Source organism: Theropithecus gelada, chromosome 1 (assembly GCF_003255815.1).
Source record: "Theropithecus gelada isolate Dixy chromosome 1, Tgel_1.0, whole genome shotgun sequence".
In the NCBI taxonomy this organism is placed as follows: Eukaryota; Metazoa; Chordata; class Mammalia; order Primates; family Cercopithecidae; genus Theropithecus; species Theropithecus gelada.
In genome coordinates, this window is record NC_037668.1 from 17700675 (window position 1) to 17724790 (window position 24116).

Consider the following 24116-nt stretch of genomic DNA (forward strand, 5'->3'; position numbering starts at 1 on the left):
TAATATGATAATAGGATCAAATCCGCACATATCAGTATTAACCTTCAGTGTAAATGGCTAAATGTTCCAATTAAAAAGCACAGGATGGCAAGTTGGATAAAGAAGCAAGACAAAAAAAAGAAAAGAAAATTTCAGCAATATCCCTGATGAATATTGTTGCAAAAACTCTCAATAAAATACTGGTAAATTGAATCCGGCAGCACATCAAAAAGCTTATCTACCACAATCATGTCCACTTCATCCCTGGGATACAAGGCTGGTTCAACATACACAGATCAATAAACGTAATCTGTCACATAAACAAAACCAATGAAGAAAACCACACGATTATCTCAATAGATGTAGAAAAGGCCTTGGATAAAATTCAACACCCCCTCATGTTATAAAACACTCAATAAACTAGGTATTGATGGAACATGTCTCAAAAAAAAAGAGCTATTTATGACAAGCCTGTAAACAATATCATACTGAATGGACAAAAGCTGGAAGCATTCCCTTTGAAAACCCACACAAGACAAGGATGCCCTCTCTCACCACTCCTATTCAACATAGTATTGGAAGTTCTGGCCAGAGAAATTGGGCAAGAGTAAGAAATAAAGGGTATGCAAATAGAAAGAGAGGAAGTCAAATTGTCTCTGTTTTCCGATGACATGATTGTATATTTAGAAAACCCCATCGTCTCAGCCCAAAAGACTCCATAAGCTGATAAGCAACTTCAGCAAAGTCTCAGGTTACAAAATCAATGTGCAGAAAATCACAAGGATTCCTACACACCCATTGCAGACAAACAGAAAGTCAAGTCATGAGTGAACTCCAATTCACAATTGCTACAAAGGGAATAAAATACGTTGGAATCCAACTTACAAAGGATGTTAAGGACCTCTTCCAGGAGAACTACAAACCACTGCTCAAGGAAATAAGAGAGGACACAAACAAATGGAAAAACATGCCATGCTCTTGGATAGGAAGAATCAATTTTGTGAAAATGGCCATATTGCCCAAAGTAATTTATAGATTTAATGCCATCCCTATCAAGCTACCATTGACTTTCTTCACAGAATTAGAAAAAACGACTTTAAATTTCATATGGAACCAAAAAGAGACCATATAGCCAAGACAATCCTAAGCAAAAAGAAGAAAGCTGGAAGCATCACACTACCTGACTTCAAACTATACTACAATGCTACAGTAACCAGAACAGCATGGTACTGGTACCAAAACAGATCTACAGACCAATAGAACAGAACAGAGGCCTCAGAAATAACACCACACACCTGCAACCATCTGATCTTCGACAAACCTGACAAAAACAAGTAATGGCAAAAGGACTCCCTGTTTAATAAGTGGTGTTGGGAAAACTGGCTAGCCATATGCAGAAAACTGAAACTGGACCCCTTCCTTACACTGTATACAAAAATTAGCTCAAGAAGGATTAAAGACTTAAATGTTAGACCTAAAACCGTAAAAACCCTAGAAGAAAACCTAGGCAATACTATTCAGGACGTAGGCATGGGCAAAGACTTCATGACAAAAACACCAAAAGCAATTGCAACAAAAGCCAAAATTGACAAATAAGATCTAATTAAACTAAGGCACTTCTTCACGGCAAAAGAAACTATCGTCAGAGTGAGCAGGCAACTTACAGAATCAAAGAAAAATTTTGCAACCTACCCATCTGACAAAGGTCTAATATCCAGAATCTACAAGAAACTTAAAGAAATTTACAGGAAAAAAACGAACAACCTCATCAAAAAGTGGGCAAAGGATATGAACAGACACTTCTCAAAAGAAGACATTTATGCAGCCAACAAACATGAAAAAAAGCTCATTATCACTGGTCATTAGAGAAATGCAAATCAAAACCACAATGAGATACCATCTCATGCCAGTTAGAATGGCGATCATTGAAAAGTCAGGAAACAACAGATGCTGGAGAGGATGTGGAGAAATAGGAACACTTTTACACTCTTGGTGGGAGTGTAAATTAATTCAACCATTGTGGAAGACAGTGTGGCGATTCCTCAAGGATCTAGAACTGGAGATATTTTTTATTATACTTTAAGTTTTGGGGTACATGTGCAGAATGTGGGGGTTTGTTACATAGGTATACATGTGCCATGGTGTTTTGCTGCACCCATCAACCTGTCATCTATGTTTTAAGCCCTGCATGCATTAGGTATTTCTCCTAATGCTATCCCTCCCTGCCCCACCATCCCCCGACAGGCCCAAATGTCATTTGATCCAGCAATCCCATTACTGGGTATACACCCAAAAGATTATAAATTATTCTACTATAAAGACACATGCACATGTATGTTTATTACAGCACTATTTACAATGGCAAAGACTTGGGACCCACCCAAATGCCCATCAATGATAGACTGGATAAAGAAAATGTGGCACATATATACCATGGAATACTATGCAGCCATAAAAAAGAATGAGTTTATGTCCTTTGTAGGGACATGGATGGAGTTGGAAACCATCATTTTCAGCAAACTAACACAGGAACAGAAAACCAAACACCACATTTTCTCACTCATAAGTGGGAGTTGAACAATGAGAACACATGAACACAGGGAGGGGAACATCACACACTGGGACCTGTCAGGGAGTGGGGGCGGGGGAGGGGCAAGGAGAGAGAGCATTAGGAGAAATACCTAATGCATGCGAGGCTTAAAACATAGATGACAGGTTGATGGGTGCAGCAAACCACCATGGCACATTTATACCTATATAACAAACCCCGACGTTCTGCACATGTACCTCGGAACTTAAAGTATAATAAAAAAGTAATTTTATTTATAATAGTTGCAAATAAGGCCAGGCATGGTGGCTCATGCCTGTAATCCCAGCACTTTGGGAGGCTGAGTTGGGCAGATCACCTGAGGTCAGGAGTTCAAGACTAGCCTGGCCAAAATGGCAAAACCCCATCTCTACTAAAAATACAAAAATTAGCTGGGTGTAGTGGCATGTGCCTGTATTCCCAGCTACTTTGGAGGCTGAGGTAAGAGAACTACTTGAACTCGGGAGGCGGAGGTTGCAGTGAGCCGAGATTGCACCACAGCACTCCAGCCTTAGCGACAGAGACTTTGTCACACACACACACACACAGACACACACACACACAGTTGCAAAGAAAATAAAATACCTAGAAATAAACTTAATCAAAGAAGTGAAAGATCCCTACAATGAAACTATAAAACATTAATGCAAGAATGGAAGAGGACACAAATGGAAATATACTTTACATTTATAGATTGGAAGAATAAATATTGTTAAAATGTCCATACCACCCAAAGCAATCTACAAATTCAGTGTAATCTCTATCAAAATACCAATGACATTCTTCACGGAAATAGGAAAAATAATTCTAAAATTTATGTGGAACCACACGAGACCCAGAATAGACAAAGTTATCCTGAACAGAAAGAACAAAACTGGAAGAGTCGCATTACCTGACTCAGTATGCTACTGGCATAAAAGCAACAACATAGATCAATAGAACAGAAGAGAGAATTCAGAAATAAAGTTATATATGCACAGTGAACTCACTTTTAACAAAGGTGCCAAGAACATACACTGGGGAAAGGAGAGTGTCTTCAATAAATGGTGCTGAGAAAATTGGATACCCATATGGAGAAGAATAAAATTAGACCCTCATCTCTCACCATATGCAAAAATAAAAAATGTATTAAATACTTAAATCTGAGACCGACAATTATGAAACTACTAAAAAAAAAAATTGGGGAAATCATCTAGGACATTTTGAAAGATTTCTGGGCAAAGATTTCTCAAGTAATACCCTAAGCACAAGCAACCAAAGCAAAAGTGGACAAATGGGATCCACATCTAGTTAAAAAGCTTCTGCACCACAAAGGAAACAATCAACAAAGTGAAGAGACAAACCACAGAATGGGAGAAAATATTTGCAAACTCTCCATCTGATAAGGGATTAATAACTAAACTATGTAAGTAGGTTAGACAACTCAATAGAAAAAAAATCTAATAATCCAATTAAAATATGGGCAAAAGATCTGAACAGGCATTTCTCAAAAGAAGACATACAAATGACAAACAGGTATATGAAAAGGTGCTTACCATCATTGATCATCAGATGCAAATGAAATGCAAATCAAAAATACAACAAGATATCATCTGAGTTAAAATAGCTTTTATCCTAAAGCAGGAAATAACAAAAGGCAAGGATGTAGAGAAAAGGGAACAGTAGTATGCTGTTGGTGGGTGTGTAAGGGCAAGAGATCTGAACAGGCGTTTGTCAAAAGAAGACATACAAATGGTAAACAAGTATATGAAAAGGTGCTTACTATCATTGTTCATCTTAGAAATGCAAATCAAAAATATAAGGAGATATCATCTCACTGAGTTAAAATAGCTTTTATCCAAAAGCAGGAAATAACAAACAAAAGGCAAGGATATAGAGAAAAGGGAACAGTAGTACACTCTTGGTGGGATTGTAAATTACAGCTACTGTGGAGAACAGCATGAAAGTTTTTCAAAAAACTAAAAATAGAGCTACTACATGATCCAGCAATCCACTTCTAGGTACATACCCAAAATAAAGTAAGTCAGTATATTGAAGAGATATCTGCACTCCAATGTTTATTGCAGCAGTATTCACGGTAGCCAAATTTGGAAGCAACCTAAGTGTCCATTAAGAGATGAATGGATAAAGAAAATGTACCTACACACAATGGAGTTATAGAAAAGAATGAGATCCTGTCATTTGCGGCAACGTGGATGGAACTGGAGGACATCATATTAAGTAAAGTAAGTCAGGCAGAGAAAGATAATCTTCACGTGTTCTCATTCATTTGTGAGATCTAAAAATTAAAACAATTGAACTCATGGAGATAGAAAGTAGAATGATGGTTACCAGAGGCTGGGAAGGGTAATGGAAGGTAGAGGGTAAGTGGAGATGGTTAATGGGCACAAAAATATAGTTAAATACAGTGAATAAGATTTAGTATTTGGTAGCACAATAGGGCAACTGCAGTCAACAGTAATTTATTGTGCATTTAAAAATAAGTAAAATAGTATAATTGGATTGCATGTAACACAAATGATCAATGCTTGAGGTGATGGATACCTGATTATTTTGATATGATTATCATACATTGTATGCCTATATCAAAATATCTCATGTATCCCATAAATATATGTATACCTACTATGTACCCACAAAATTTTTTTAAAAATTTTCCCAAAGAAAAATTTAGAAACATGTAGTTATCTTGCAGAAAAATTGTTGATTTATATGTGAGAGAATTGGTCGACCAAGTTAAGGAAAAAGGTAAAAAAACAAATTTTATAAAGGAAGGAGAGAGGACAGAGAAAACTTGATGTTCCAAGTGAATCTTGTTGGCATCTTTTTGGGTAAACTGATTTTCTCTCAAAGAACAAAAAGGAGTGTCTGGTAATTTTATCCTTGAGTGGGCAGGGATATGAAAGAAAAGTTTCAGTTGTTTATGGGTTCTTCAGAAAACTTGAGAATTTAGGTGTCTAAACGTCTGGCTAAAACTATTTTAAGGTCTGTGTGTCCTTCTATCAGTACCTCTCCCATAGTTAGACTAGGTCTGCACTGTTTTCTTATTATATATTTTTTTCTTAGCCTGTTAGTTATGCCTGGCTCCTTTAGACAGGAGCTACAGGAGGTAGCCGCATAAGCTGGTTGTGAGACTGGGGGCAAGGTGGCAAAGTGTATCAGAGAAATGGACAAAGGCATTCTCTCTGTGTATGTCTGTGGAAGTTCAATGAGGCCTGAAGGTATGGAATCTTATGGAGTTTGCAGCTTTGTAGGGGCATTTGGGGAAGCACTTCAAGCAGGAAAGCATGACACTGGTGGGAAGGAAATACCATCTTCAAGTGGCTTGTGGAGAACAAATATACACATATTGTTTGAGGCTAACTAGAAAAATGAGTTTGTTTGTTGCTTTTCATTCAGTCCCTGCACCTATTGGGTATTATTGTAACTCTGACAATTTTACTTTATCTTGGTTTACTGAAGTGTAAGTTCAATAAAGGCAGCTTTTTGGAAGTGCTTTTATAAAACCACTAAACGCAGATTTGGAGACTTGAGATCTAAGTGCTACTTTGGTGTGGATTATTTGCGTAATAGATTCATCTGCAAAATGTGACCACTGGCCTACATATCACTTCTAGTGTGATATTATGGGAATGAAAATTTGGGTATGATTCTTACAGAAGCATATTCCTTCTAATGGTAGAACTTCATTAATATTTTTACTATTCTTTTTTCAGCCTTTTCATCTACTTGCTTAAATTATAAAGATACAAATATTTTCCTTCCAGGCCAGGAGGGCACTTCTTTTTAATTCTTTTTCCTTTGTCAGGATATATCAGCACAACTTCTCTGCTCCAACTAGTCTCCATTGCAAAGCATCTTCTAATGTCTTTGGAAGAAGGATCTGTGGTCAATAATTTCTGTTTCCTGATCTTCCTTTGACATGGCTTAATCACCACCTAAGTTGATAATTCCATATTAATAATAGTGATTCTCATGATTGAACAAAGTGTGTTTTTTGTTTTTTGTTTTCCTGAATGTGATTGTGGGACAGTGATTATGTTGGAGAAAAATATAGGCCTTGGTTAAATTTTGTCTTTCATTATTTATTACTTGTTATTTTGAATGTACTGTATCTGCTCTATGTTCATATAGCTTTCCAGCGATATAGAAGACATCTAATTCTGGCCATGGGGAAGTATGTAATTTGAGTTTATGACAAATAAGCATACAAGAGACAAATAGTATTAAATGATCAATAGTTTATTTTTAATTTAAATGCAGTTTACTAAAATACTAATTATGTCCAAGATTATTTATTTGAATACAGAGTAATAGAATTCCAATAGAAGGATCATAGAGAAAGATGTGCTAGCCCTGATGTTGATACAGCCACTTTGGTATACAGAATTGTTTTATATTTTTGGCTCCTTCGATATTTCTGGAAAAGATTAATTTAGAAATTCAGAGAGTATCTAAAACTTAAACTTTCAAAAACATAAAACATTACTTGAACCCCAATCTCCTGAAATACTCCTAGTTTTCTTTCTTTTTCTTCTTCTTCTTCTTCTTTTTTTTTTTTTTTGAGACGGAGTCTAGCTCTGAAGCCCAGGCTGGAGTGCAGTGGCGTGATCTCCACTCACTGCAAGCTCTGCCACCCAAGTTCACGCCATTCTCCTGCCTCAGCCTCCCGAGTAGCTGGGACTACAGGCACCTGCCACCATGCCTGGCTAATTTTTTGTATTTTTAGTAGAGACGGGGTTTCACCATGCTGGCCAGGATGGTCTTGATCTGACCTCGTGATCTGCCTGCCTCGGCCTCCCAAAGTGCTGGGATTACAGGTGTGAGCCTCCGCACCCAGCCAAATACTCCTAGTTTTGTAAAGATAGCTCTCCATGATATTGATTTCTTCTATTTAATATTTCTGAAATATAGAGTTTAAAGGTCACTACACAGTAAAAATAAACTACCACCAAACTAATGAAATACCGTAGCATATTTTAAACAGATTGACAGGAAAAGATAACTTCCCTGAAAGTATTACGAAGTTTCTTGATTGAAAGTGATCTTGTTTCATTCTTCTATTCGTGGATTAATTCCTTTGCCATTAATTTCTTACTCATAGTAATAGTATTTCTGTGACTGACTAAATCCCAGTTGTTTTGATATATCAGTAGAATGGCCATATAAACCTGGTTGCCTATTAATATATGTTGCATAATACCTTGGATGATCTTCACCAAATGCACTTGCTTTTCGGATATCAGATCTTTCCTTGAAAACAACAGGATTGGAATTGTAACTAACACTTCCATGCTGAGAGTGTCTAAACCTGGATTCACCATAATCATAATCTGCACTACCATAGCTGCCATGTCTCCAAACTAAACCTGATTGACCTCTTTCCCTTTCAGTGCCCTCAGAGTGATAATTATAGGAACTAGAACTGTGAGGACTGCCACGTGACTGTATTCCTGAATGATATGCAGAATCTTGTGAAAGACTACCAAAGTGACCATGTTCTTTACTGGTAGTAGTGTCTGAATATACAGAGGAAGACTGAACATGATTGCCTGTATCGTGATGATAGGATCGGGGGTGTATGGATACATCTCTTGACTGCTCCTGAACAGATTCATGAGGATTTCTGGAAGCAGACTCAGACTGCCTCTCAGAGTCTTCTGAGTGTCCCTCACTGGCACTGTCCTGGTTAACACTGGATCCCCGAAGTGTGCTTCTCCTGGACCCCGCTGACTGTCCCTGGCCGGACTGTGAGTGTCTAGAACTGTCGGCCTGAGTGGAAGCCTGGTGGTGACGTGACCCTGAGTGCCTGTATCCGTCTCCTGATTGTTCCTCCTGACGTGTTTGTCTGCTTCCACTTCTTGATCCTGACTGCCCACGGGAGGCATCAGACCTTCCCTGGGAGGTGGTGTGGCTGTGATGGGCCCCTGAGTGTCCAGAGGTGTCTACCGATTGCTCATGGTGGGATCCCTGTCTTCCTCCTCTGCTTGACCCGTGGTGTCCATGAATTGTGTCCTGACCCTCATGGGACACTGAGTGCCTGGAGCTGTCTCGTGCCTGCTCATTGCGGGATCCTTGTCTTCCACCAGTGCTGGGCCCGGTCCGTCCATGGGTGGACTCAGACTGTTCATGAGTGCTCACCTGGTAGACGAAAGACCCTGAACGTCCAGACCTTTCCCCTGACCGGCCACGTGCAGACTCTTGGTGGCTGTGCGGATGGGGTCCAGCCTGTCCGTGGCCTGACACTGACTGTGTGTCTGAGTGTTCTGAATGTCCCTCACTGTCACTGAACTGACTACCGCTTGGTCCCTGGTGTCCACGGTCGCTGACTGCAGATGAAGCTTGTCCACGCCCTGTTCCTGAGTGTCTGGAGCTGTCTGCTGACTGCTGGTGGCGGGATCCATGTCTTTCTCCTGGACTTGATCGTGCCTGTTCATGGGATGACACAGCCTGTCCACGAGAGGAAGTGTCTGTGTGACGAGTGCCTGATTGTCTGGAGCTGTCTGCAGAGTGCCCGTGACCGGCTCTGTCTTCGTGATGGGACCCGGGGTATCTGGACCCATGTCTTGACTGCTCCCGAACAGATCCATGATGGTTTCTGGAAGCAGACTCAGACTGCCTCTCAGAGTCTTCTGAGTGTCCCTCACTGTCACTGTCCTGGCTAACACTGGATCTCTGGCGCGTTCTTCTTCTGGGCTCTACCAATGGTATCTGACTTGTATTTGCATTTGGTGACCTGTTCACTCGATGTGAGGATTTGTCATGAGGTGACCTTGATGTCTCGTATCTTCTGTTTTCTTCCAATATATTTTCAGTGGTGTCATCAACTTCATCCTGGATTGCGTGATATATGGCAATATGGCCTGATTCTGTCCATTTTTCAGCCATTCTTCCTGCATTTTCATAATCAAATTGTCCGTCCTCTTTGTCTTCTTTCTTTTCTGGTCTTTCACTTATCCTCTTCCCCTCGTGTTCTAATCTAGTGATTTCAGTCTTGTTTTTCTCTTTTTTACTTGACTTATGATGGTTTTGTCCATATTCTTCTTCTTTATATGTAGGTGAATATCCTTTTCTTTCCTTTTTTTCAAAACTAGATTCTTGCCTTTTTCCCCCTCTTTCTCTTGGGCTCTTGGACCTTCCCGTATTCCCTTTTCTATTGTTTCTTCTTTCCAGACTTAAGGGTCTCTTTCTCTTTTCTTTGTTTTCTTCCTCTTTATTATCTTCATGTTTATCATGATGACTGTGCTTTCTGTGCTTGTGTCCTGATATTGGTAAATTCTGTTGTCTGGTAGACTCATAGTATGCTTGCGCCAACTTGAATACCATCAGAAGAAACTCAGTGAAGTCAATTTTCTTATTGTGGTCTATATCCAGGTGATCCATGAATACCTCAACCGTATCTGGGTCATCTGGATTCTGTACAGAGGGAAGTCACAGAGGGAGACTGCATCAGACAGAATTACATTATCAGCCAATTAATTCAAAGTTAATTTAGGCACTATGATCTTTGAGTATCATTTAGTGGGACAAAATCTTTTTGTTTTTTTAAGACTTTTTCATCTCATCCTCGCTCAGGTGTTATATGTGAACAAAGATGTAAAGACTAGTAAGGTGTCAACATATGATGGGGTAGGTGACCCTTTTTCTTATTTTAAAAGTCAGAAGTATATATAATTCATTGCTTAATTTTATTTAATAAATACCCCCTTATAATGTTGATGTTTGGCAGAATATTATAAATACCAAATACTAAGAACGAATTTACATTAATTTTTAAATATTTATATATTTTTTTCTCTGAGTGTGTCTGTGTGTTTATAATGTACATCCAGATATAGGGGAAGAAAATAAAATCTATCTCTTTTGAGACAAGATTAACTCTGTTCCTATTTTAAATGAAATAGTTTACAAAGAGCTCAAAATAACCCTTGGTTAGATTATTGATGAGAAACACGAATGCTGTATCATTTGGTCTTGTCAGAGACTCTTACCTTCAGGATTGGCCGAAACTCCTTTTCCAGAAGTTCCTTCAGCTCTTTTTTGCTCAATGTGTCAGTGTTTTTATCTTTTTTTGAATATTGCTTGAAAAGATTAATTATGGCAAAGATGTTTTCCAGGAGAGTAGACATCTTTTGGCAATAAATGTGAACCTAGAAAGAAGAAATGAAAATGTACTTTTTTTGTACGTCTTTTTTTCTAGGTTATATTAATTATTACAATCATTTTCCACATTTTAAACCTACATTTTCCTCTAAGTAATCCATCTTTAAGAATGGAAGATGGCCATGAGAAACTTTTCTCTACCATCTACGTAAAGAAAATGAATAGAGTTTTACTTACTTAAATAAAATTGCCCATTTTTTTTGCCTTGTGCCCACTTACAGCTAGACTTAGCAGTCTCACAGACCTTAGTGTGCTCTAGGTAAGATCATCCCTCTTGCTGATCTTGCCATTGCTAATAACAAGAATTTAGAAATGCTGACTGGTTTTAAGCAGTAAAATTTACTCATATAAATTTACTGAAAATTACTTCCCCAAAAGCTATCTTAATAAATGATTAATTTGCTAAGATACAATTCTCTGAAAGCCAGTTAGCCATATGACAAGATACTCAATGAACATTCATTCAAATTTTCATTTTTTTTGAACATTTCATGAAGTTTGTAATATTTAATTGTATAGGATGGATTTAATAGCTCTTCAATATTTAAAGAGAAAGGTTTTTCTGACTGGGTTTCATTTTGCCATTTAAGGAATGTTCACTTTATCTCATTGGTGAAGAAATTAGTAAGCATGTCAATAAATCTAAGCATGTATTATAAAGAATTATAACTTTATTAGGACTTACAAAACCAGGTGAAACTAAAATACTGTAGAAAACAATGTGAAGGAGATTACTGTAGCAGTCAGAACTAAAACATTTTTGGACCTTAGGTTGTTTGGTAAGAGGAATTAGATATTAATGAATTTTGCTGTGGTTAAGTCATATATGTATTTTGGTAAGTTTATGGGTATTTACTAAAAGAATAGAATTCATAATTTCTAAACTATTAGAGATGAAAAAGGGGAATTAAGAAACTTTAATAATTCAACAGAAGCCAGGAAAGAAGAAAATAAGAAGCACAGAAAAAGAAAGGTAAACAGAAAGTGTAAAATAAATTAGTAGAATTATAAGTAATTTTATTATTATTAATTATAACACATGTAAAATAGACCAGATCTTGCCAGTTAAAATATAGATTGTAAAGACTGAATTTAAAAAATGACAGTTATATGCTTCTTATAAACCCTTTTAAAATTTATGATTATTTTCAGCCAGTCTTATTTATGATGATATTCTATTTCCTGAACTTATCTTTACTTGCAACATATGCAAAATCTCTGTCTCAAGGATCTCACTCTTTGACCTCCTCTTCCACCCTGATGTCAATAATTCTTTAACCTCTCTATTTACTGCTTTATGTACTCACTTCCCTTTTTACCTTGGTTAGACATTATGGTTAATCTCCCCGATTAATCCTTGGATACATCCACTTGTCCCACTCTTTCTTATACCCACTGACCAAAGCTTCAACAACTTGTTCCTTTCCTTTATCTCTGATGTCCTTGATTTTGATTCCTGAGAACTTGGAAGCCATTGGAAAAGAGTTTCCTCATTCTCCTAATATCTGATCTCCAAACCTGCTGCATTTCTATCCATGTACCTTGCCTTCACTGAATTCAGGGTGAATAAACTGTCTGCGATCCTCCTGTCCTTTACTTTGGCACTAAGCCCCATTCTCTCTTGCCTACCCAGACACTTTGCTTTTGTAGTTGCCTACTTTCTCATATGCAACATTAATTCTTCTTTGTCTACTGGATCATTCCCTTCAGTATATATTCGTGCTGAAATATCTATCTAATACTTACCTTCCCATCTCCACCCCACCCCCAATCTCACATCTGCCTTTAGGTACCATCTGATTTATCTGTTCCCTTTTATAGCAAAATTCCTCAAAACATATGCCTATACATTCTGTCTTTACTTCCTCATTCTTGTTTTCCTTTACTCAAAGTATTTTTCTTTCTAAAAAAAAGTATGAAAACTCTCACCAAGTAAAAATATCCTTCATATTTCCAAATCCACGTATCCATGTTTATTTTACATATTACTTGACATATCAGCAGCATTTGATGCAACTGGCTGCATCCCTCTTTAGAGACCCCGCACTCTCAAGTTTCTCCTCCAACATCAGTGGCCACTTTTTTCTTAGCCTCCTCGTTCAGCTCCTAATGTTGCTATGCCCAATGATTCACTCCTTAGCTTCTTTTCTCTATTATACTCCCTTAGGTCATCTCATCTAGTTCTATATAACTTTTTAAATAAGTTGACAACTCACAAGTTTATGCCCCCAGTCACTGACTGTCCCCTAAACTTGAGATGTGTATGTCTAAATGCCTATCTGATATTCTTACTTGAGTCTTGTAGAGATCTTAAATTTTTCATGTTCAAAACAGAAGTCTTGATTTTCAACTGCTTTACCCTAACAAATGTCCCACACCTTTTATCCTCATCAGTGATTCCTGTCTTCCTGATGGCCCAAGTCACAAACCTGAAAATTATTTCTGATTCTCCTTTTCTTACATCCAATATCTATTCCGTCAACATGTTTTATTGATTCTGCTTTCAAAATATCCGTAAAATTAGTCACTTTTCCCTACCTTCACTCTGTTGCCTTCTCTAGTAGTTTATTTTTATCACCACAGAAATATACTGGAGTATTTTCCATCTTAAAACCCTTCCCTTGAACCATTGTTACCCCTTCCCCCAACATTTCTCCTAACATCTTACTAGCCTAATTAACTGCTTCATTTCACAGGAGTCTTGGAGAAGTTTTCTCTGCTTTCTCTCTTAAAATGTTTACCACCCACTTTCTTTTTAACCTGCTTCTCTCAATTTTCTATCACCAAAGCTCTACTGAAACTGCTTCGTGTCAAATCATCTGTGATCTCCAAGTTGTTGAATACAGTGGACTTTCTCCATCATCACCTCATCATCATCATCTTACTTAATATCTTGGTAGGTGAAATAGAATTAACCATTTCTTTCTTAATGGAGTCTTTTTGTTTCTTGGATCTCATGACACCATATTCTTCTGATATTCCCCTTACCCATTGAATGCTGCTGTCTCTCAGTATTCTTTACTAACCTCTCTTCTGCTCAATCTCAAAAGGTTGGAAATATCTGTGGCTGCGTCTTAGACCTTCTTTTAAAAAAAAAAAAATCTACACACCTTTCTGAGGCAATCTCATTGGATCCCATGATTTCAGATACCGCCTATCTGATGACTTCAAAATTGATACCTCTAGGCATACTTTTCTCTGAGCTTACATTCATTCATTCATTCCTTCATTTATTTAACAAATACTGAACAGCTACTAAAGAGTTAGGCACTGTTTCATGCTTTGGAGATATAGTAGTTTACAAGATAGCTGAGATGCCTGCCTACTTTTGTGAAGACAATAAACAATAAATGAATTCAATAATTAGATATTGATAAGTGATATGTATATAGTTAAAATAAGAGTGATATTATACAGAATATTTGGGGGTACTTTAAGGAAACGAGGTTTTGTGGTAGAGGGGACATTTGAGCTTAAAATGGAAAAATAAGAAGGAAGTAGCCTTGTTAATTAATTGAAGAATTTTAGCAAAGGGAACAGTGCAAAGATTCCAAGATGAAAATCAACTTGGCATGTTAGAGATATAGAAAAAGACCAACTCAGAAAATTGCGGACAAATCAGGAATAATACAACATAAAGTCAGAGATACAGACAGGGGTCAGATAATGATGCTCTTCTAAATAAGGTGACACTTGTGCATTTTATTTTAGGTGTGATGAGACTAGATGATATCTTTTGGTAAGACAGTGATCTAATATGGTTTGATTTTTAAAGATTGCTTTGTGCAATTGTTTATTAGTTTGTTTCAGACTAACTCTGAATACAACTAGAAAATGTGTGTGTGTGTGTGTGGGGGGGGTTATGTGTTTGAAGGTATCACACAGCTATCAAGATTGTGACAATTTATTGGGGCTTACATTTGGATTTAGAGGGAAATACAGTATTTTGGGAATTAAGAGACAAAATTTTCTAAAACTGATGAAAAATATCAAGGTACAGGTTCAAAAGGATATTATAAACTCCAAGCAGGAGATATAAAAGAAAACCAAAGCAAGACATATAATAATAAAACTGCTGAACATTTGAGGCAATGAGGAATTGTATTACCTTCAAAGGAGCAACAATAAGATTGATATCTATCTTTTCAAAAGAAACAATGGGAGCTAAAAGACAATGAAATGTTATATTCATCTTTCTGAAGAAAAATAAGTTATATGTTAACAGTGAAAATGTCCACCAAAAAGGAAACATATAAAGATATTTTCAAGCAAAGAAAAACAGAGCTAATCACCAGACACCTGCTGTAAAGGAAATATTAAAGGATAATTCTAGTTGGAAGCACAGAGGAGCAAGAAAGAATAAGAACAATGGAAAGAGCGTATGTGTGGAAAAATATAGCTAGATATTGATTGCATAAAATAATAATAGTAAGCTTTCAGGATTTAAGATGAATAGAATTAAATACATAACAATCCCAGATAAGGCAGTGAGAAAATGGAGTTAAGTATCGTAGGATACTTGTATTATTTGGGTAGGGATTAAAGTATGTTTTTCTTAATAATATACTCTAACAAATCAAGGATGCATGCTATAATTTTTAGGGCAAGCATGCAGATAATAAAAGAGTGTATAATTAATAAACTTTTGTGTAAAGATAATTAACTGGTAAATATTTACTTAATCCAAAAAAGTCAAGAATAGAAAAAGAAATATAAAACAGGTGAGACAGTAGAAACCAAGTAGTAATATGGTAGAGATGTAAATCAAATAGTTTCATAATAATACTGAATATAAATAGAGTAAATATGCTAATTAAGAGACAAGACTGTCAGAGTGGATTAAAAAAAACAACTGTATGCTGCTTATAAGAGACACACATAAAATGTGATTAAAGTGATTGTAAATGAAAGGATGGAAGAAAGAGATACCATTCAAACTCTAAAAGAAAGCTGTTGTTATTATAATAATATCTATCAAGTAGAATTTAGGCAAAAAATATTGCTAGAAGGAAATTTTATAATAATAAAAGATCAATTCTCCAGGAAGCCTCAAAATATATAAATAAAAATTGACAGAAGTATAAGGAGAAATAGGCGATCTACAATCATAGTGGGCTTTTTAAATACACCTCTCTCAGCAACTGATAGAACAAGTAAAAAATATGTAAGAATATAGAATATTTCTACAAAATATTAATAAAACATCAACATACATTAAACACTATACCTAACAACTGCAGAATACCTATTCTTTTGAAATTGACCATATACTGCGCTGTAAAGCAAGTTTCAATAAATTTTAAAGGGGTGAAATCACATAGTTTGTTCTGTAAGACAGTGGGATGAATTAAATAATAGTAATTAATTAAATAATTAAATAAGCAAGAATTAAATAATAGGAAGATAACTAGAAAAATCTTAAAGTGTTTGAAAATTAAGCAATAACTTCTAAGTAATCAATGAGTCATTGAATAAATTACAATGCAAAATTAGAAAATATTTTGAACTAAATGAAAATGAGAAAAATATGAAATAGCATAACTTGTGGAATACATTAATTCTATGCCTAATGGATATTTATAGCCTATATATATACACACACACACACAGATATATACACATATACACTCACATATATATATACACATACATATATATGAATGATATCTCATCTTTCCATCCTTTCATTTTCAATCACTGTTATCATTTTTTATGTGTGAATCTTATAAGCAGCATACAGTTGTGTGTATATATATATATAAAAAAGACTGAAAAATTAATTACCTAAGCATGTATCTCAAGAAGTTTTAAAAAGAACAAATTAAGCCCTAAGAAAGTATAATGAAGGAAATAATAAAGATAACCAAAAATTAATAAAATAGAAAGAAAATTTAGAGAATCAACAGTGCCAAGATTCAGCCTTTGAAAAATATAGTAAAACTGATAACCCCAGCAAGATTAATCAAGAAAAGAAGAATACAGGCATAAGTACCAGTGTCAGGAACGTAAAAGGGGACATTGCTCTCAAGGTTTTGGACATTAGATAGATGACAAAAGCATATTATATAAACATACCAGTTAATTTGAAAATTTAGACGACATAGAAGAAGTGTTTCCAGAAAAACACTTGTTAACAAAACTGAACCAACAATAAATAGAAAACCTAAATAGTCCTATGTTTATTAAAGAAATTGAATCTTAAATGCATTCATTTCCAGTAGGGGAGAAACCGCAGGTCAGATGGCTTTACTGAATTCTATTCAATGTGAAAGAAAGAAATAACTGTAACATCACATAGATTATTTCAGAGAAATGAAAAAGAGGGAACACCCGTTTTATTAATCCAAACTGGCCTCAGTACCATAACCTGACAACAATATAAGAATCAAAATTTTCAGGACAATTCCTTTCATATAGATGCAAAACTCTGAAAGAAAATAATAGTAGACTGAATTCAGTGGTATATAAAAAGAATATACACTATTCCTAACTACATTTTATTCCAAAATTCATGTTTGGATTAACATTTGAAAACCAACCAATTAAGTACTGAAATAGAATAATGGGGAAAATTATATGAACCTCTCAATAGATGAAAAATTGATAAAATCCAACATTAATTCTGATTAATAAATAAAAGATTGATTGTCTTTGAAAAATGTAATAGCAAAAATTATATTTAATGGTGAAATGAAAGCTTTCATCTCCAAGTTTGGGAAAGAGACTAGTATGCCTGTATCATCCTATTGATATATACTATGTATAGTACCATCCTATTTGACGTTGTACTAAAAGTCCTAGCTAGAGCAATACATTAGGAAAAGGAATTAAAAGCAGAGTAATTGGAAAAGAAGTAATAAAGCTGTTATTACTCACAGAATGATGTAACTTTTGTATGTGGAAAATCCAAAAGAATGTATAGCTAAACTATTAGAGTAATAAACTAAACATGCTTCTGGTTATAAGTATATAAAAATCAATTGTATTTCTATATAACTGCAATAAACACTTAGAAAATGAAATAAGAAAGGATGCTATTTACAAAAGCATAAAAAATCAGGAAAATTTTAGGAATAAATCTAAAGATATGAAATGACTGTACTCAGAATATTATAAATGCTGAGATTATAAGTGCTGAGAAAATGAAATAAGAAAAGATGCTATTCAGAAAAGCATAAAAAATCAGGAAATTTTTAGGACTAAATCTAATGAAAACATGAAAGAGCTAAACTCAGAAAATTATAAATGTTGAGATAAACTAAAGATTTAAACAAATGGAAGAATATATAGCTTGTTTATGAATTGAAAGTCTCAATAGCATTAAGATATCGTATCTCCTCAAATTCATTTACAGATGCAATGAAATCCCATTCTGAATATCTGAAGTTTTTTTAAAAATAAAGATTAATAAGGTGATTTCTAAAATTTATATGAAAATGTAGAGGGCCAAGATTAGGTAAGACCATCTTGAAGAAGACTAAGTTGGAAGACATACCAGATAGCAAGGTGTGTTATAAAGGAAGACAATATGGCATGGTGCAAGGGTAAACAAATGTAATGATAAAAGATAATAGTACAAAGTCAGTCTTATATCACTCTGGATATTTGGTTAATGGCAAAGATGGTAGTGTAGGTCAGTAGAGAAAGAATAGTCTTTTGAATAAATGGTGCTGTGTTAATTGAATTTTCAAATGGGAAAAAAAATTAGTTTGCAGGTAGATTTTACATGTAAGAGATAAAGGAAGATAACATTGGAGAATATTTTCAGGACCTTGGGTTGGGGAAATACTCAAAATTCAAAAAGTACTAATTACTAAGAAAAAGACTGATAAATTGTACTGCATTAAAAGTAGGAATGTTTATTCTTTTAAAGATACCATTAAAAGAGAGAAGGACAAGCCACACAGTGGGAGGATACACAAAACACATTTAACCAATAAAGGAATCTGTCCTGAATATAAAAATAGCTCCTATAAATCAATAGAAAAAAATATAGTTAAGCCAACAGAAAAATGAATCTCTACCTTAGGAACTTTACAGAAAAGGATATCCAAATGGCCAGTAAACATATCAAAAGTTCTCAACCTTGTTATGCACCAGGGAAATGCAAATTGAAATAATGTGTGAGACCACAATACACCCACCAAAGTGACTAAAAAGATAAGACAGAAAAAAAATCCTTGACATACCAAATATTGGTGAGAATGTGAAGAATTGAGGTTTTTTTCATATACTGCTAAAGGCAGCATAAGCTGACAGAAGCACTTTGGAAAATTGTTTGACAGTATCTCTAAGTCCTAGTAATTTACTCTTAGGAATATTCCCAACTGAAATATGTATATATGTGTAACCAAAAGTAATATACACAAAAGTGCGTAGCCCTATTATTTATAATACCCCTTAAAATGGAAGAGACCCAAATATCTATCCATAGAAAAATGCATAAATAAATTGTTGTATTTTCAGATAACATAATAGGCAGTGTTGGGAGATAAAGGTAGCCTGGACTAGGATGATAATGGCAGAGAGGGGGATAAATGGATAGATTTGGCATGTTTGTAGGCAGAGTTGACTGGATGTGGTGATGAATCAGTGTGATGAGAAAACAGGAATTGTGGATAACTTCTAGATTTTGGTATGAGCAAACAGTTATTTCTCATTATTTCTATTATTTCCATCATCTTTCACATAAAAGACAGCAGTCTCTCCCTGTTCCTGCTCTTGCCTTCCTATAATCCTGTTTTCCACATAGCAGCCCAGAATGGTCTTTTAAAAACATAGATTATCTTACTCCTCCTGCTTAATACCCCTTTAAGCACACGTTAAAATCTAATATGTACTGTTTTAATTCTACTGTGCCCCTCTTTACATGGCCTACCCCTGTCTAGCTCTCTGACATCACCATATGCCACTGGTCCTCTTTTTAATTATGTATGCTCTAAGGCACACTACCTTCTTTTTGCTCCTTGGAACAAGTTTACTCTTGCTTAGAATCTTGCCCTTTGCCTTGGCTAGTTTCTTTTGTGTTTAAGATTTCAACTCAAAGATAATTTCCTGGAGAGTCTTCCCCTGGGCATCTAATTTAAAGTACTCTCCTCCTCCCACCCATCACTTTACTACAAGCTTGTCCAATCTGTGGCCCAGGACAGCTTTGAATGTGGCCCAACACAAATTTGTAAACCTTCTTAAAACATTATGAGTTTTTTTTTTTAAGCTCATCAGCTATTATTAGTGTTAGTGTGTTTTATGTGTGGCCCAAGACAATTCTTCTTCCAATGTGACCCAGGGAAGCCAAAAGATGGGACACCCCTGCTCTACTACATCACTCTTTTATTTTCTTCATTGTTCTTATCACTATTTGAAATTATCTTATTCATTTATTGTTTACTGAATGTTTCCCCCTACTAAAGGTAAGCTGCTAGGAAGTTTATGTAGCTCACTGCTGCATAGTCAGAGCCAAGATCAAATAGAAGGTAGTTAATACATATTTGTTAAATAAATGAATAAATAGACTAACAATACAGAGTATTGAATAGCTCCACGGAAAGCAAATTTATGCCCTCGTTTTCCTTCTACATAGAAATAAAGCTTTTAGTGACAGTGCCACTAAAAAGAAAGAGAAAAACCCTAAACTTCCAGAACCTTTTGCCTTACAGTACACATACATTCAGATTTCCACCTTGGTTAATAGTAAGTAGGCAAAATTAAATGTATTCCTTCTTACCTTGTTCACCAAAAGAGCAAATAGAATGTAGCCTGAAGGAACCTGCTGGGTATTGAAGGCTGAGATAATGGCCCTTTTATAGCAGGCTGCATGCAGGGAGGAGTCACCCTCTGTGGGATGGTCTGATTCATTCCTAACCAAACCTAGATCCACCCATATCTCCACCTCTATTTCTCCAGCAACATGTGTTTATTTCCCAGCTTCCTCACGTACTCATCTGTACTTGTTTTAGCAAGTTCCAAATTTAGGTTTATGTTTTGGAAATTTTATGGAAGGGTCCCTTTGGCCAAAACAGGTTTTTTTATATGCAGGGCACACACCTACTTTTTTGTAACCCCACTTTGGTTTGGCAGGTGCTTGATAAATATCTATTGATAAATACACTTCCTGATCCTTGTCTCTAGAAGAGTAGGACATATTAATACATTTGTAAGAACTTGAAATTCAATTTATGATAGGAAAACATTACAAGCATCTACATATATGTTCCTTTTTAATCTATGAATTCCATCTTTGAGTACTGAAAGAACTTGTCATGAGATGAATGCTATCTTCTAGAAATTATGGTCAGTAGAGGATAGGCAAATTTAATTTTAATTTTTCAAAGCAGCGCAAGAATGTGAACAATTGAGTTAGAAATGGTGATCACTAGGAGCATGAGTTTATTAGGCAAGACTCATTAGTGTAATTTTACTTTGTTTTCAAGGTTATTACATCGAGGCATCAGAGACATGTTCCACATATTCTTCCTACTTAAACCATGAATTTTCTCATTTACTGCCACAAATATACAGGGAACTCCTATCCCTGGTCTGTCTTATGATATACACACTGTTATGTTGAGCAGATTGCATCTCCATATGGATGTCCCATGGTTATCTCAATCCAGTGTTGAAAACTAAACTTACATTTGCCTCCTACCAAAATATACTATCCTCCAGAAGTCCATATATTGGTAATGATGCCCCCACACACTGCTTGTCTCAAGCTAGACACAGTCATTTTCATTTTTCCTTTTCCTTAATCCCTCATGCTCATGTCACATCATATCAATTCTATTCAGACTTATATTTTGTTATGTAGGCCTATTCTTTACCTCCAGTGCTATAATTTTAGTTCTGGACCTGACCATCTTTCAACTGGGTATTGGTAAAGAAAAAAAAAAGTGTCGTAACTAGCCTCTCTTTCTACTATTAAGCTGGCTAATTCATCTTACCATCTTATGTCATTTGCTGTGCTGGTTTCTTCCTGCCTGCAGAATTCCAAATTTATTTACTTGACACACGTGCCCCTTTACAATAGGCATGAATCTTTCTCCTTTCAGTTGTCCCCTTATTACCTGTGTCTCATGGAAAAGTCACTCTAGAGTGAGCAATATTTCTTGGATGAGCCTGTATTTGTCCACTACTGTTTAAAATCTTTGCGTGCTATCCTCCACTACCCTAACTTGAGAGACCCTCAACCTTAACTTCTCTTTATCTTTTAAGATTCTTCAAAATTACCGACTCCTGCATAAAGTCTTACCTGACATCTCCAGATTTATCACTGTTCCCTCACATACTCTGTATTTACCTCTCAATAGCACTGGTGATATTTTAAATTAATTACTTATTAATATGTGTGCCCCCTGCCCCCTGGTGCCTTGAATCCTGTGTTTCTTCTCACCCTAGCATTGACTGGGTCTGAGTTATCCTTTGTGTCCTTGGGCCCTATAGCAATGCCTGGGACATGATCAAATAAGAGATGCAAGGGTGTGCCAATCTTGTTCAGAGTCAAAGAGATAAAAATACGCCCGAGTTTTTAAAACTGTGTTTAATGTCCTCATTCTTAACCTTATTAGACCATTGATTCTTTCTTTTGTGGAGTATCAGTTAACACCTATAGAACACAGATATTCATTTTCTCCTTTTTTCTTCTTGGGTTTAATTTTTTTTTTACCAGTAGTTATTGCACTTTTGTCTCCACCGTGATGTAATAATGATAGTAATCTATATTGTATACTCATTATGTGCTAGGAATGTGCTAAGATTTTGCATGTATTAATTTTAATCATCAGGATAACACTTTGAGGTCATTATTATTCCTCTATTTTAGAGATGAGGGAATTGATACTGATAAGGCACCCAAGGTCACTAAGCAAATAAGTTACAGAACTAGGATTTAATCTGAGGTTATTCAGACTCCAACTCCCACATTATTTCCACCATGGCATATTGTTCTGGGTGTGAATTTTATCCTTTTTTGTTAGCCTTATTTATATTTTTAATGTTTTAAACAGTGATTTCTTTCAAAGTACCCATGTCTTGGATAAACTTAACTGTGGAAATCATTGCATGACAGCAGAAAGACTAGACCACGGACTATGAGTGAGTGAAGAAGGTAGAATCGAGAGAGCGTCAAGAATGAGGCAATCTTGGATATGACCTTTTAATGGCCAGAAGACCCCAAATCTTGCAGAATTATGTCAATATGGAGGGCAGTGTTTAGTGGTCTTCTCTAGGACATTTTTCCTGACCATGTTATGCTCATTGTATTTTATCAATAACTTGGGTGAAAATTTGGATAGGTGGCAAATATTTTTAGGATAGACTGAGGATTCAAGAATATTTTACCATGTTGCACCAATGGCTGAAATCTGATAAATGAATATTATTGAAAAAGTAAAATTCTGACTCCAGTTCCAAATTACACTTTACAAGGATAGGGTAGAAGACATGAATAAAAGAAGCAGTATTGTGGCAGTGGCAGAGTGATGCCATAGCCAAAAAGGTAATGCGATATTAGACTGCATTAAAAGAAACACATTAGCTGGAACAAAATAGTTGGTGATGTACTTCGCTCAGCATTTATCAGACTATTTCTGTAGCTCTTTGTTCAGTGCTGATGACCATTTTTCAATAAGGATATGGACAAATTGCTATGTGTTCTGAGTAAAGTAGATAGAATGATTGTCTAGATGAGTGGCAAACAACTCAGTGGGATGGATGGATGGCTGGCTGGCTGGCTGGCTGGCTGGCTGGCTGGCTGGCTGGGAGACGCAATATCTGTCTGACTATATGAGTGGCTGTTATACAGAAGAGGGATTACACTTGGACTATATAATCTCAAGGCAGGTAGAACTCAGATAAATATTTAGAAACTATAAGAAACCATGTTTTGGCTTTATATAAAGTAAGGACTTTTTAATAGAATTGTTCAAACATGCAAATAATTATTTTTGGAGATAGTGAGTTCCCTATTATTGCCTAGAGAATTTTGAAGTGGATGGAATCTTGGCATCAACTAGTTTAATCTGCTCACATTGTAGCTGAAGACTAGAAGGTCCAATGTTGCACAGCTGGTAAATTAAAAAGTCAAGGCCCAGGCCTCGAACTCAGGGCTTTTCACTCCAAAATCTCTTTATGTTGCATCAGGTTGCATCAGTTTGCATCAATTACAGGGAGATGAATATGAGAAAGGGATAATTGGGATGGAGTTAGGTAGAGGAACATTGGATAGATGTCTGATAGATGCCCCTTTCAACCTGACAGCTACTATTCTATGATTGAAGTAAATTTCTTTGCTTGACTCAGTTCAGCTCAGTTCAGATAGTTATTTGATCTGGGCAGTTTAATAACTGCAGGGGTAACAGAATTTTGAACTTCACATTATGCTGCAAACAGG

General features: G+C 35.8%; 1 protein-coding gene across 1 annotated transcript in view; it reads right to left on the reverse strand.

Moving 5' to 3' along the window:
• Positions 1–7422: 7422 nt before the first annotated feature.
• FLG2 (filaggrin family member 2) overlaps positions 7423–24116 on the reverse strand; it is a 46954-nt gene continuing 30260 nt past the window's right edge. The window contains exons 6-7 of the mRNA XM_025376593.1: positions 10558–10716; positions 7423–9982 (exon numbers count right to left, since the gene is read on the reverse strand). Coding sequence (XP_025232378.1) covers positions 7661–9982; positions 10558–10716 — 2481 coding nt within the window. The 3' untranslated portion in view covers positions 7423–7660. The remainder of the gene's footprint in view (positions 9983–10557; positions 10717–24116) is intronic.